This window comes from Terrapene carolina, unplaced genomic scaffold (genome assembly GCF_002925995.2).
Source record: "Terrapene carolina triunguis isolate 2854851 unplaced genomic scaffold, T_m_triunguis-2.0 Scaffold66, whole genome shotgun sequence".
Classification (NCBI taxonomy): domain Eukaryota; kingdom Metazoa; phylum Chordata; order Testudines; family Emydidae; genus Terrapene; species Terrapene triunguis.
The window spans coordinates 26,111,964-26,128,360 of record NW_020664417.1 but is presented as its reverse complement, the minus strand read 5'-3'; the positions used below and the strand labels follow the sequence as shown (position 1 = coordinate 26,128,360).

At 37.1% G+C, this 16,397-nt stretch overlaps 1 protein-coding gene across 2 annotated transcripts in view; it reads right to left on the bottom strand.

The window, feature by feature from the left end:
* The window catches only part of GLRB (glycine receptor beta), a 71,678-nt gene that overhangs the window by 26,565 nt on the left and 28,716 nt on the right, over window positions 1-16,397 (bottom strand). Inside the window, exons 5-8 of one of the 2 annotated variants that reach the window (XM_024211548.2) lie at window positions 14,498-14,727; window positions 12,421-12,503; window positions 5,477-5,617; window positions 1,400-1,552 (exon numbers count right to left, since the gene is read on the bottom strand). In XM_024211548.2, the coding sequence (XP_024067316.1) occupies window positions 1,400-1,552; window positions 5,477-5,617; window positions 12,421-12,503; window positions 14,498-14,727 (607 nt within the window). The remainder of the gene's footprint in view (window positions 1-1,399; window positions 1,553-5,476; window positions 5,618-12,420; window positions 12,504-14,497; window positions 14,728-16,397) is intronic. The other variant, XM_024211547.2, reaches the window with a different exon arrangement.

Sequence of the window (16,397 nt, the reverse complement as noted above, 5' to 3'; positions counted from 1 at the left end):
CCAAATGCCACATAATTATGCTGCTGTATTACATTAAAAAAAACCAGACACATATATTCATTTACTGAGACCAAGAAATACTCTGAAGTTTGTATATATATAATCCTCAAATACTATACAATCTGCAACATGCTTCTTATAAATTTAATGTTTAATTAGTTCAACATTTCTACTAAATTACTTTTAAAAGTTGTATTATTAATGCATAAAAAGCTGAAATATAAAAATTCAGGTTTTAATCATATTGGAAATGACTATATGAAAGAGACTTGTTTGCAACAGATTTTTTTATTTCACAAAAATATATATTTTCCGTATACTACTTTATAAAAATTCCTCCATCTAAACATTATTTCTCTCTGTTGCATTTTATATTCATGATCCTTGTAAAGTAGTAAACACTGTAAAGTTAGAACATGATATACTCCATGTGCTATCAAACTAAAATAAACAATGTTTCATAGACAAATTTATGTTTTTAAAGGAGCAAGTAAAAAAGAAAGGAGAAAGCATATGCATGTGATGGATATGCTAAAATACTCCTTTGAAAAAGACAAATTTTAAATATATTTATTATATTTAATGTAGATTTTATTTTCATTTAACATCTATTAGAGTATCACGTGCAGTCCAATTAGTCAAGTTTGTTTTTTCTTAATCAATTCTATGCCCCTACTGCTTGGTAGCAAATGAAGGATCTGATCTTGCTCCCATTCAAATCAATGGGACTTTTGTCATTGACTTTACCAGAAGCAGCAGCACTCCTGAAGACTAGTATTACCTCTTCTAAGCCTGAATTCAGCCCATAGGAAACCTTAATGTAAATTCTTACGTGTTTTGCTGAACAGGATGGAGCACATGGTTAAAGTACTTTGATAAATCAAGGCCCTGATGAGACAGAAGCCAGTCTGGTAACATTGGTCGTTAATCCTCTTCAGAACATTACTGCTATTTAATCTTCAAACAACTGCTGCAAGAGGTAGGTATTCTACACCTTAATAATCATCTTGATTAGCCATTATATATATAATATATATATTCAAGTTTCTATAAGATGCCTATCACCACCATATCTGTGGTGCACACTATACATGTATAAGATAAAAGCAAGAACTTTTCCAGGTATGGAAAGTAGATACATCACAACCTCCTTGCCTCAAAACCACATTAGAAGGCAGAGATAGGAAAGCCATGCCTAAACACTAGATATGGCATTAAGCAAAAGCCTGGATGAAGAGATGTGTTTTATAGAGGCTAGAAATGGGAAGGTTTTAATGAAAATGAAGACCATGCAATGGGATGCAGTTGCTTTCAATACCCCATCTTTTGCTATCAAAGCAACGGAAAAGGGTAAAGTGGTGCTAAGTGCATTCTGACAGTAAGTGTAAATGTCTGTTACCCAGTGGCACTCTTGCAGCACTTGCATCAGGATTGATCCAAAATGACAGCCACGACAGAACAACAATAAGCAGTGTAGGAGCATAAACACCCATCATGTAAAATCCAACTTGTCTTCTTAAAGTGAAGATTACTTCTACACAAGTGTAATAACCTTTAAAGAAATAAACACATTAATGTTCTAAATGTTTTACAGGCCAACCTTTTCAGATTTGAATGCCTTAGCATTACTCAGAATCCTGCCCTGTTGAAATCAGTGGAAATTCTGCCCATGATTTCAATAAGGCTCTCAATGAATTAGGCTTAAAATAAATTCTTTTCCCCAAAACCAAATAGTTCATCTGAAAACATGTTTGAAGCACATATGAGAGCTTACAAAACCTGAATGAAAAGAGAGCTGTAGCTCATGACTGGCCTGTTGCACTTGACCTTTCAGAACACAGAGAAAATCACAGTGCCTGCTGCTAAATCAATCTCTAGATTTACAAGTCTTTCTACACAGAAAAGTAAAGTAATATCTTGTCATTGCTAGTGGGTGTTCCTGCAGGCATATGAAAGGTCATATTCAGGAAGCCAAATAGGGACAAGCAAAACCAAAGGGAGAAAAGGGGGCCTGAGGGGATTCTTCTGTATTCCAAGGAAGTGTAATGCATGGACAGAGACTAGGGTTTTCAAGCATCCAAAAAGAGTTAGGCTTCCCAACTCACACTGGCAAAATTCTGTTCTCGAAGATGCACGATCTTCAAAAGCAGAATTTTGCCAAATGGGAGCAGAGCATTAGGCTCCCTTAGGCTCATGTGAAAATCCCAGCTGGTATCAATTTTGTGAAAAAGAAGGAAACACTTATTAAAATAAGGTGTACAGCTATGAAGTCTTGTTCAGATTAGAAAAAAATTAGAAAAGTAGAGACCTAAAGCAGGGCTTAATGAAAATCGCCATGATAATGAAAGTTGATACAGATAATTTTTTGTTTTGGTACAAAATTTTAAAAGATCTCTAAATTTAAATTGGGAAAAACTAGGCAAAGAGGCTCAGGCTTATTTAAATATGGAACTTCATCACACAAACATACTGCTGGACTACCTGGAAAGGTGACTGGAGCAAAGAGTAAAAATGAACTCCACAGCCCCCTATATTTGCTGGTTGAAAACAAAGGGATCAAGGAATATGGTGGTAAAAACAGTAGCCAAATTCTGCTCATATTTAAATTCATGTAACTCCACTGACATTGTCTTATGTTCACCTGATTTGATAGTATAAAAACAACTCCATAAACTTCATTCTCACCATCTCAGGGCAAGACTTTTCCCAGGTGCTAATGTTTTCACCCCTCAGCTCATAGAGAGCCGAGAAGCAATATTATACAATAAAAATTAGTCTATTCCAGTTAGTAGCTAAAGTTGGTGAAAAGCAAGTATATGTTAAATATAGAGCTTAAATAGCAAAAAGGGAAATACGTTCTTTTTTATGTTGTTACATTAATAAATTGTTCACCACACGCAGACAAAAAACAGAGTTTACAGTTAGAAGCTGTTTGAATATATAATAATCACAAAGCCAAGTACAAACAAAAAGAGAAGGAAAAGAGTTTTCCTTATTATTTTGTAGGTAGAAGACATCCATATGCTCTTAATTCTTCTTCTCCCCTTTTATTGATCTTTAGTCTGAGGAATTCTTCCTATGCAGTTTGTGAATGGTTTCCAGATATTTTCAAATTCTTATTTATTTTCCACACTATTTATGACTTTTATGTGTTCAGCTGTTTGTGTTAGGTCAAATTCATTCTGGCTCTGGCTAATGGCCTTGTATCATCTTTCAATAAGCAGAGTATAATATTCTTTGCCATCACCATTTATCATAAGGGTATCCATTTAGCACTTTCATGAGAAATTTCTGTCTGGCACACAAAGAAAAAGAAATGCAGGGACTTTTATTTTAGTGCAGGCAATGATTATCAAAAAAATGTAATCCCCAGATTTGCTTTTGCTTGGACAAGTACAGAACATACGGATCCAATCCTACATCTACTGAAGCAAATGTTAAAAACACCCATTGACATAAATGGGTGAACAAGGTCGGGGACTATGTTTGCAGTTGTCATGCATTTCCAGCATAAACCATAGCTTTGAAATCCAGTTTGTACATTAATGAGGTGCTCTTGTACAGTACATGAGATTGGCTTTAATTTGGTATTGCAAAGAGATGCTCTCCCACCATATGCCTTCAAAATACGAACCTTTAGTAAATCAATATGCAAACCTAGCAATGCCTGCCTGTATCTGCAAAGAACCTACAACAATACCTCTGACAGTCATCTCAAGGGAGTGTTAAGTCCAAAGCCTAGTTATTACAAAGGTGAACATTGTTAAGAGAGTTGGTAAAAAAAAATTGATTTTTTTGACAAAAATGAGTCAAAATTTGACAAAAACTTTCATGAAAATCTCACCAGTTCTAAATGTTAACTCTTTCTTTCATATGAGAAAGAAAAAAAGAGGAACATCAAAGATATTCACAATCTACCATTAAATATCTTATTTTTCTATCATAAGGGAGCACCACTACTTCCTTCCCTCCCTTCCCCCCAAATATAAACAAAACCCCAATTAATCCCACTCAACTGTCAAATATTTTTCCAGCATCCAAGCATAGCACAGCAATTGGTCCTAAGTATTCAATTTTTCACCATCCAAATAAGATGGAACAGCCTCTTTGTATGATCTGGTGCTTCCCTATTTTATTTAAATACCATCTGGCCATTTGAAGCTCAAATTCAATTTTTTTAGTCTAATTATTAGCACTTTTGTGAGTAATGTGTTGTTTAACTGTTTAAGAATTAAATACCCCTGTAGCTGCTACATAAACTGGTATTTTATCCGAAAGTAGGGGTGAATAGAATTGTTGACTAGCACCTCTGGATTGTACTTTTTACAGTTGTATAATTTTGCTGGATGTGGAGTAATTCTATAATATTTTAAAATGGTAAGTCACCCAGAGACAATGGATTACCTAGCAAAGACTTAATAGATTGAGAATTCATTCCTGTTGTAGTTAAGACCATAGTTCCAAGGAATATTTACACTGAAACCTGAAATAATGAAAAGCTTAACTGATTTCAAGTTCCAATACAAACTTCAGACTCAAATCAAATTAGCTCTGAGGATTATTACGATTACCTGGGAACTCTCCAGATATAGAGTATGACTCCACAGTACCTGCAGGATAACAAACACTATACTTTGACAGAGCAGAGTTTCTTCATGATCGCAAGGGGAGCCTCAGAGATTCCCTTCCCCTTAGCTCTCCTTTCTGTGTTTTGGTGGAAGCTTTCTGCAAGCCAGCAACATATGTTTCAAAAAGCACTGACCAAAATACAACAAAAAACATGCTCAGTTGAAAAAAAAATGCTGGTCATTGCTTCTGGATGTGAGCAATTTCATAGCTATGATTGTTGGCAGAAATCAGTGGCGGTAGAAACAGACAATAAATCACTAGAAGCCATATTACAGAAATCATTGTACAAAGCAGAGCCTGGATTTCAGAATATCATGAAATTGCAAAAGTACAAATACAGGACCTGTAAACAGTTTTTTAAGAGCACCCTATCAAAAAACATGAAGCTGCAGGAAGAAGAGTTTGAAGTAATACTCAAGTATTCTGAAACAAAATTTGACAAGCTCAAATAAGAAAACTAACATGACTCAACCATAAAACAATTTGAAAGAGTAGTTCTAGATGAATGACCAGCCAGAAAAGCCCAGGCACTTTCAAACATAAAAACATTCCATTGTCATTCCAGGACAATGGAAATGAAATTGCTATGGGAGGATCAGAGACATCTAAACAAAAATAAGGATGTCATCTATCCTGACCTCCAACATCTCAATGTCTGTATTAGTTTATGGTTATTATATTTGGCTGTTATTGTGGTATTCATATCTAAATTATTGATTAGTTAAAAACTAATGTCCTCTTCTGCAATATGAAAACTATCAATGCAACTATTAATCACTAACAATATACAAAAACTAAATGCAAATTGAAATCTTTAACAAATAAATTAGTTAACAGAATTACGTACCTGTGCCTTTATAATATTTGGTACAGTTACCATATTCAATATCCTCTTCTTTAATGTCAAACTGGGGCAAAGCAATTTTTTCTAACTGAACAGGATCTCCAGATTGCCAGATAAATCGTAAATCATCAGTTGTGTAACCAACTACAAGAAAAAAAAACCAAAAAATTTTAAAGCTACCTTACACCAGAGTCAATTCAGCAAAAATATATATATCTATATATATGCATGTATGTATTTCTTTCATTTCTTGATTCCTGCTTCCTGTCATAAAATTATCAATTGATTCACAACTAGATTTTTATTGTCTATTTGTTAATTAGGACTTGATGGAACTCTGTATTACTGAAAATCTGAAACTGAATGAGAATGTTATTTTAGCACTCAGTATTTAAACAGAGAAAAGTGCCTGATTCCCCACAACTTTTAACATTGTATTGTCATTTAGACTCTGATTCAGCAAAGAACATTAACACATGCTTAACCTTAAAACATGTTCTTAAGTCCCATCAACTTCTGTGGGATTTAAGACTGTGTTTACGTGGTTTTCTGAATCTGGGCCTTTCATGTGTTCCTTTCGGATTTGGACAGACTTAAGGGCCTAATTCAGAAAAGCATCCCTTCAGCAAAACACATAAGCATGTGCTTAACATTAAGTACATGCCTAAATTCTACTGAAGTCAATGCAGTTTCAGAACATACTTCAATTTAAACATTTGCTTAAGTGCTTTCTTAAATACAGATAGACTTAAGGACATGCTTAAGTGCTTGCCTAAATATGGGCCCACACAGATCACTTTTGACCACTGCATTTACACATAGTGCAAAGCAGTGGAAAAAGCAGGCCCATGATGTTTGAGCATAAATGGATGTTAACTAAAAGTGCAGTCACGATCGTGATTTTACATGTCATTTTTCTGTCTGCCTGATATTCATTAAAAATGGAGTTAAACACAGATAGAGCATGAAAAGTAGTGGGAGGAATGGGGGAACATACAAAGGGTAAATTGAGAATGCAATGTAATTTTTTTCTAAGAATGCAGAATCTTTAAGAAATGCTTAAAGAGCTGTTCCATTCAGGGGGTGAGAATTAGGCAGATGATTTTCACATTTGAAAAATATCTGTGATAAAAAACTAAAATGTGAATGACCCTCTAAAACTTCTCAAAACTTAATACTTATTATCTACCTCCACATTTGTGTCATAAAAGCTATATCATGAAAATAAGTTTTAATACACCCTTAATAAATGTATCTCACATCCTCAATATGCACAGCAAATTACAACAAAACAGTTATAGTCAAGTGGGAGAGTACAGGTGTGCTTAGTAGACAGTGAGAGGTGTTTAGGATTGTTAACAATAACTGCAGATGTGAAGAATTAGTGAGGGAGTGGGAGGCAAGCATATGGTCAGGATAGCTGATGATGCAGCAAAGAATCAGAGTAGAGGGAGAATGCAAGTCTAAGAGGATACCTCGATTGGCAGAGCAGAAGAGTAAAGAGACAGGAGACCAGAGGTAGTTAAGGGCATAGTCATGAAGGATACTTAGTATGAGTCAATTTTCAAGTGGCTGGGAAGTCAGTAGAGGTCTTTCAGGACAAAGGTGATAGGTATGAGACAGTTGGTAGCACTCCCAGCAGACTGGAGTTTGGATAGGAGGATCTCTAGGAGGCCTTGCAGGAAATGTGTTGTAAAAATCAAGGCATGAAGTAACTAATACACAAAAAAGCAGTTCTTCGTGTGTATGCTGAGGAAGATGCGAACTATATTGCAGAGATGGTAGTAAGGTGGACTAGTAAAAAATAGTAATGAGAGCTGCAGTGGAGATTTTGGAGTCAGGGATAACTCCAAGATTATAGCCCTGTGAAGTGCCAGGAAGGTCAGAGGCGAGGAAGGAAATGCATGTCTTAGAGACATAGCTGAGGATACTTCTCTTGCAAAGGTGGAAGATACCTGTCTTTCTAACATTCAATTTAACATCACATCAAGGATTTATATGCTTCAGAGAGATTGGGAGAGAGCTGAGGGAAAGGTAAATGAAAGAGTTAAAAGGAGAGACAGAGTTAGATGTCACTGGCATAAAAGTGGTAGTTGTGCTTAAATTGTCAAATACTTAGTGTAAAGAAGAGGAGGCAAATGAAGCAGAGAGTTTTTGGGAGACTAGAGCAGAATGGTTTAGAATCCAAGGCACAGTCATCACTAGAGACAAAAACAACGAGGAGTCTTTGTGACACCTTAGAGACTAACATCCTTTCATGTATTTATATCTGCTCCTGTATTTTTCACTTCATGCATCTGATGAAGTGGGTTCTAGCCCACGAAAGCTTATGCCCAAATAAATTTGTTAGTCTCTAAGGTGCCACAAGGATTCCTCGTTGTTTTTGCTGATACAGACTAACATGGTTATCACGCTGAAACTAGAGACAACGAAATGGTCATAAGAGATATAGTAGCCAAACTTGGTGAGGAGGGACTCATATCTATTTAGTGTTCAGGCCAGTCAAAGAGTATATTTCTTGACATTGGTGTCATATGCTGCACTGAGATTAAGAAGAATAAATAGCACAAGGAGTTATCTTTAGCAAAGTGGAAGAGGTAACTGAACAGTCCAAGCAAAGCAGTTTCTTGCCATGGAGGAGGTTAAAGACATACAGGCCTGGATCAAAAGGAGGTGAGCAGTAAAGTAATTGGAGAAAGTTAACTTCGCTAACCTCACCAACACTTTACAGAATGAGTGTAACTTGTGCAGGTGGTAATAGCTGTTAGGAATATTGGGGTCAAAGATAGATTTCTTATCAATTATGGAATTTTTAGTGCAGTAGTGAAAATGCTACAAAGTAAAATGACGATGGCAATACAGGGAGCTAAAGCTGGAAGGCATCTTGAATTGAGTGAGCTGAGTTAAGAACTAAGACCTACCATACCAGATCAGGACACCAATCTAGTCCAGTATCTGGTCTGTAACACTGGCCAGACCACATGCTTCAGAGGAAGGAGAATAAAACTCTATAGTTGACAATTATGACATAACCTGCCCATTGGGGAAATTTTTCCTAAACCCACCAGGCAAAGTTTGACTTACCCCACGATGCAGGAGGGTTTATATCCCTTCTATTTTTTAGAATCTTAAATGTAACTGTAGATATTTCTTTTCTGAATCCCACCAGGCTCTGTCTCAATAACATCTAGTGGAAATGAGTTTCAAAGGCTAAATTTTAATTTAAAATTTAAAATTCTATTTTAAATAAAAATGTATTACTTATTATCAATTTTAAATTTGCTGCTTTTCAACTACAATAAATGTCCTCTTGTCCTTGAATTATGAGAGAGGATAACAGAAGCATTTAATTTACCTTCTCTAAACTATTATATACTCAATTCATCTCCCTCTAAACTAAGCAATGCCAGTCTTTTCAGTTTCTCTTCAGATAGAAGCCTTTCCAGGCTTCTAATAATTATCATCACCTATTTCTAAACCCCCTCTATTTCTGCTATTTTCTTACAGACACAGGGTGACCAGAGGTGATAGGGAGATCAAGAAGGAAGCATTTTACTTTCCCAAGAGAGTGTCGTGCAGCCAGATGTGGTAGGAGCAGAACAGCTATAGATTTTTGGGGAAGACTAGCGGTAAAGGAAGATAGACTATGGAGTTGGTGGCTGTGGTGCTGTTATGGATTATTGAAATTTTGTATTACAATGATGTTACAAACTCTTGATAACTGCTAATGGGAAGAGTAAAAAGGAGTCAGGTAAGTGAAGTGGTGTGATAGTGCAGAAGAGTAAGTGAAGATTTCCAGTGCCTTTGGAGACTGCAAAATAATAAAACAGCGTCTTAACAGATGAGAGGAAAACATGTTCATACCTACCTGGTCTGTCTCAGTTCCCACCCTTGGGCTTTCCAGTAATGTCAAAATAGGCTTTTATGTGTCAAATAACACCCCTTCTTGGGGTCTGGGTTTATTAACAAAGTTCCCAAGGAAACACAAGAACCCCTACCCAGTCTTCCTGGCTGGCTCAATTGTTGATGCAGGTTTCTTAGTCCTGTCCCTGCTGAAGCTCTCCTCTAGCAGACTTATTCTCCACACTTTATCCGTCCTTGCTGACTCCTGCGCTCTGCTGACATGCACCCCCAAACCTGCTGCTGGGGAACTAGGGAGAGTCTCTCCCTACTCTCTATCAAGCAGCAACTACCAGGACTTTCAACATAAGTCTTTCTTTCTCTCCCCTCTGGCTCTCCATGGGTTTTGTTTTACCCCATCCCAGAAACCCTGATTTAGTCATAAGACTTGCCTGCCACATGACTTCAAACATTTTCTCCATATGAAGAGGCAAGCTACGTGTGTTACAGGTGAGGCTGGACCCTTCTCCCCTTAAAGAGCCAGTCACCTTGTTACATCTCTTAAGGGCTCTGTGTTCATCATTATGCCAGGGGTTCTCAAGGTGTAAGCAATGGAGAATGCTTTTACAGAAGCAAGTTGTCAGGAAAAAAAACAACCACCAGCCCCCCCAAAAACACAACATAGGGCTTGGTTCTGAGAGAATGTCCACAACTTCCATTATCGTCAGCAGGAGCTATGAGTGTTCAAAGCCTCTCCAACTCAGACTATTCAGTGTAATTACTATCTCAAATTACATAGAGGTTATTAGAGACTTTGGAATGAGAGAAATAAATATTGCGGGAGAGTCTCTCTTTGCTGAGATCTGGTTACGGCTCCCCTATTCTGAAGTACAGCTGCCGTATGCCAGCTGTGTAAGTCATCACCTGCCAGTTAAGAACTGGTGGAGTAGAACTGCACCCAAAGTGCCTTTCTTTGTCCTCTACACAGAGGTAAGGGGAAAGTCAGCAAAGGAGCCAGATCTGCTGGCTTCATTCCTGCTGAGAGATCCTCCTTAACGGGGTGTGACAAGGCGTACCTGGCCTTTGCAGCTACCTAACAGAGCCCCAGCAAAGGTGGGTCCTCCAGGCCTGCCTAGACAAGCCTCATGGAAGAAGCCAATAAGAACCCAGCAGGCTCAGATAAAACGAGCTACAGGGCCTTAGCAGGTAAGTTCCTGGTTGGGATCAGAGGATTAAGGACAGGTGTGCCTCTGCTCAAAGGAACTTGAGGGATAACCAGAGTTTGTTTCTGACTGCATTTCCTTGAGCTGGGTTTGCAGGGAGAGATGAGTGCCCCCATTACACTGGGGCATTCCCAGTTAGTCCACTATGGCCAGATTCCTTTGTGTCACCTGAGTAGAACAAGAAGAAGAGAAGAGAATTTTGCCCATAATTTTTAAACTTTCCAAACAGCAAGTGATTAACCCACCCTAGAATCCAAATCTTTCTTGACTGCTGGAAGCCAAGACAATATTTAATTATTACTACTTTAAAACATTTGATCTGTATGATCTAAAGTAAAGCCTGGGTGGGATTTATTGTTCAGAAGATGTATCTAAAAAAAAACCCATCACTCATTAAATCCTTAAAGCCCAAGAGTCTGTATGTAAATAAAGACCTCCCACTATATATAGCTCTCTGCTCATCTAGTGGCTAGCCCACTAAAACAGAGCTCTTAACTGTAATCCTTCACTAGTTACCAGACATTTTCCTTTAGCTCAAGTGATATGCACCTGGGTACTGGAATCAAGGGTTCATGATATGATCCCCAATACCATTTTAAAGCTTTTTCCAATCACTGTGATGTTTCTATGTATGCAGTTTGTGGCTTTATTACACCATTTTTAGTAAACTGTGCTCCATTTTGGTATGTTTAAGCAAAGGTTTGGATGATATACATAGCTGTTCTAGCAGATTGTTAGAGCTACAGTTTAACATGGAGGCGGGGGCTTTTTTTTTAAATACACATATTATGCCAATATTTTGTGACATGCGTGTATTCAATCTGAGGTCAGAATAATGCATAAATGCATGCCACTGGGAAAAATGCACCCAGAGACCTTCCATCAGGGACACATTAATAAGCACATAGTCAAATCCATTTAATTTAGTGAATTTCATGATTTTTTTTCCAGATGGTGACCTTTTTTAAAAAAGACTGACACTAGGTAAGAAACAATTTGGTTTTGGAAGTTCCATTAGTCAAGTAATTAAGTAAAACGAAACATCTTATGGGAACAAATAAGTGAAACAAGAAAGCATCCCCACTGTTGGAACTGGAAGGGAATAAAGTCCATGAGCTAACTTCTTACTGTTGCTAGTTGAATAAAAAAGGGCAAAAGCTTAAATCACACTGTCACTCAAGGGAGAGGGTGATAATCAATTCCTCCTCCTCACCAGTTTGAATTTAGCACATCTGGTATTAAAGAAAGGTCAGTGTTTCTAATAAAGTGGAGAAAACTGTTCATGAATACTTCTTCCTTGAGTAAATATGATATCTATAATGCTGCTAATGGGCCTTGTATTGAAGTTTTTCTCAGGAAAACTTCCACTGATATCAGGGTTTTGGGACTCAAAGGACTGTAGGATTGAGCCCAGTATTAGTTAAACGTATGAAACCTAATTCAAACCTATTATAAACAGGGGCAGACCTATTTAATTCGGTAGATTTACACTCAATAATACAAGAGCTAATTTATCCCAAAATATTCTGCAGAGGAAGTGGTTGTCATGCAAGTTAAAACTACCTGAGGGAACTACTAATTCATTTTTCCAAATGATATTTATGTCCTGATTTTACCCAATACATTTTAAATGTCTTCAGAAATGCTAAACAGTGTCATTATGTGTTTGTTAGCAAAAAACTAAAACTAGAACAAACGGTGCCATAAAAATTAGAAATTTTTGTAGGAAAGAACCATAAATTTAAATTTGTAATGATCATGGAATATTAATTTTAAAATTCATTAAGAAATGTTTACACTGAACAACATATATAATATATTTCTTGTTTGATTTTCAGGCCTGCCTAGAGGTAACTATTTTTATGCATAGACTGATTTACATACAGCTCTCCAATTGCATCTTGCAACGCTGTGTATCCATAGGAAACAAGGTCAAGTCCAAAGGGCATGACAGAGTAACAGATAATCTGAAAATGGAAAAATAGATCTTAGACACAATTTGAACTGTTTTGTAAGTAACAAAGTAGAGTAAGATTATATATATATATATTGCTTTACATTTAAAGAAGTACAAAAATAACAAGAATGTATAGAGTAGAGCCTCAATAATTTTCTCTTGTCACAGAGTCTGATTCCAAAATACTGAGGTATCGAACAAACATAATTCAAAATTTATTCATGTATTTTGTCGGCTAAATTCTGTATGGTTTAAAAATAGTGCAATAAGGTTTTAATGGATAACATTTTGAGGGAAAAAATGCTCAACTCACTAGTCAGGATGTGTCTTTGATGGGTCCAGGAGTAGGGTGACCAGATGTCCTGTTTTTAAAGGGACAGTCCCGTTTTTTGAGACTTTTTCTTATATAGACACCTATTCCCTCCCACCCCCGTCCCGTTTTTTCACAGTTGCTATCTGGTAACCCTGTCTGGGAGGGCATCTCCCCTCACCCTAGGTAGTGGGAGTGGGAAATCTCAAGTGAGAGCAGTTGGGAAAGTACTACATTGTGGGGAGGGTATTGCTTCTTTCTCATTCCCTCTCCCCCACCAGGCTGTGGAGGAAAAGGGGGAGGACCATGTCCTGTCTGCTCCTGCTCCACTGAACAGCAGTAGGGGGTCAGGATAAGCCAGCTGATTGGCTCTCACCTGCTTGACTGGGGGAGGATTGTTTCTGCTAGCTATTGGCAAGTAGCCAGTTTAGGCTCTTTTCCAGGCCCACTTTTGTGTAGAGAGCTAGATCTCACGATGCCAGGTACGAAGCTGATTGCCAAATTTTGTTTGGGGTCTGGAAGGGATTTTTGTTTTCCCATATGGAAAAATGGCAAACTGTTCTGTGGGTTTTTTCACCTTCATCCGGCATCTGAAAGGTTTACTTGGGGAATTTAAATTACATTCATTGCAACTTTTGAAGTGAGGTCTCTGTAACTCAATGGGCTGCTTGGGCATGAGCCTCATGGACAACACTGCATAGTGATGGACTTGCCTCTATGTCTCATGCAGCATATGTCTCTCCTCATCTCTTCTACCTCTTGTGTGGAGGAGAGGAATGGGTTGGGACTCTGACTTCCAGCCAGGGTCTCCAGACAGGCCTGAGGGAATAAAGGGGGCATTGCTCCCATATCCACCCTCAGGTTTGTAGAACCCAGGACCACTGATGCTAGGTGAAACCCACACTAGAGCCAGGTAGTTTGTATGTGTGTGTGTGGGGGTTCCCCATTGGTCAGTAGTTTTAATAAGGTTGCAAGCCTCTGTATTTAACTATACTATGGCACATTGTTTCTGTTGTGTGTGTTTTACCACTAACTCAATCCTCAATAAAAAGTGTCATTGTATTTGTAAGATAGTCTTCTAATAAAAAAATATTTGGATCCACTGAAAAACTTATATCCGGTATTACACTGACCCAAATCAGTATTTTCCTGCTACATTTACAGACCAATGGACAATCCCCTACATACAGTTTTTTTTCATTTTCTGCCTCTGGCTGCAGCAATTGTTAGTAGCTATAAATCAAATTCTTATTAATTTAAGGGGCATCTAATGTGGTCTGAAAATTGTATCACTTACTCTGAAAGACCCTAATTATTGTCAGTTTCACCAGGCTTCTGCTGAATTTGGCCAACTATCTCACTAAGATCTTTATTCCATTTTGTAAAATCTTATTTTATCTACATTTGGTATCTTAAAATGATCTAATACATACCTAAGCTTCAGAATCTTTCATACTAGCCAAAATATCAATCAATATGCTTTAGAATCTGTAGTTTTATGAGACTTCACTCTGATTTATTTTTATGCATTTTTAATATCAATATCAGCTGAAAGTTCTACCAATGATTATCTTTGTAAATTATACATATTACTAACCTGCAAAGCAAGATGTATGTCCTACACCAAATAACTTATTGAAGATTATTTAAATAAAACCAACAGTAAATATTTACAATTAAAAATAACACAGTACCTCATACTGACTAGAACATCTCCATCCCGAAATATAAATAGAAGAATATTTTCTTGAGTGACATCATGGAAGTTGGCGTTCTTTTCATTTGCAAAGAACAAGTCTGGTTTCCACAGACATTTAAACATTGTAGGATCCACTGTCAGTGTATCTGAACCCCTCCAGTCATTGGGCAATTTAAGTCTGGGGTCATTCCACTTTTGTCTTAGGAAGATGTTAACTCTGTAATCCTGATGAGAAGAATTTGCAAGTGTGTATTAATCTAACCACAAAACAACAAAACAGAAACAAACAAACAAACAAAAAAACATGCAGGCTCCAAAATGAAAAAAAGATCTATTTAGATTTTGTGGTTTTCCTCTAATGGATACAGCTGATCATTCTTCAGCACACAATTTTCTTGGTTTTAAAGGAATTAGCTAAAAGATACATAAAGTTAGGTTACATAAATGCTTTGTTTCTCAAGATTAACCATGTAAAATAATATGGGTCAAATTCTGCCCTCACTCACATCTGTGCAGCCCCAATGACACCAATGGTGCCACATGTGTGTAAATGAGGACAGAGTGTGGTCTTATACTTCTACAATATATATGTATTTCAGGCAACAGGATATCAGGCAGGGCCCATGTGGATTTCACATTTACATCAACGACCTGGTAAGTGTAAACTGCAGCACATGCTCCAGTTGGTTAGATGGTATGTTAACAATATGGCATTATATTGTCAAAGAAGAAAACAGCAGAGAAGTAATACCCACAGAATAAACAACAAACGAAAGAAAAAGGAAACATGTTTCTAAATGTTGGTGTCAGTCCACTGCAAACACTTACACGCATGCTTAACTTTAAGCACTTGAGCAATCCCATTGAAATTGTCTTAGGACAGCACCGATGTGTGTCCTTAATTTTAAGCACGTTTAAGTCCATTGACATCAAAAGGGGCTTTTACTATTATTATTTAACATTTATATTGTAGTCCATGTGCTTACATACTGTCCTTAAAAGGGACGTTTTCCTAAATCAGAGCCTGAAGTAAATGGACTGATTTTCAAAACTCCTGAGCTCCCAAGGGAGCTGGTGGGTGCTCAGAACCTTTGAAAAACCAGGTAACTAAGGACTTGATCCAAAGCCCATTGAAGTCATTGGAAAGATTCACGGTGACTTCAAAGGGCTTCGGAACAGATCCTTATTTAGTTAGATGTTTGAATATGGATTGAGGAGCCTAACTTTTGGCATATATTTAAGAATCATGGCTTTAGATAGTGGAGCCATGGTTAATACGCAGTGAGGATTTAATAAAGGAAAGCTCTTGCCAGACAAACTTGATTGCTTTTTTTTTTTTTTTTTTGAAAGAGCCACAAAACTGGATGTAAGGAAAATAGTAGATATATGACAGGGTATTTAGGCCCTAATAAAGTATTTGATACTGTGTTTCCGAAAATGTATTCTCAAATCAATTCCTGCTGAATGACTAAGCTAATGATAACTGAAAATAGCAGGACTGAGTTGGGGGAGGAATCCAGTGGATTACCACAGGTATTTGTGTTACATCCGGTTTGATTAAATGAAATCTTCCTGAGTGATACAGGAGAGGAAATAATGTCATACTAATGAAATTCACAGATGAAATTGCAGTCTGTAGGAAATTGGGAGGAGTTTCAAACATCAGTGAGGACAGAGATATAATACAAAAGGGACTTAAAGGGATTTAAAAAATGAGCAAAAAACACAATTTAGATTAGTCTTGAAAAAAGCAGGTTAATATCTCTGGGGGAAAATAATCCAAAAGTAGATATTCAGTGTGAGGGAAAACCCTGAAAAACAGTAACGCAGAGAAAATGAGTTAATAATGCAATACGGCAACAAGAGAAGCCAATGCAATATAGGATGCACACACA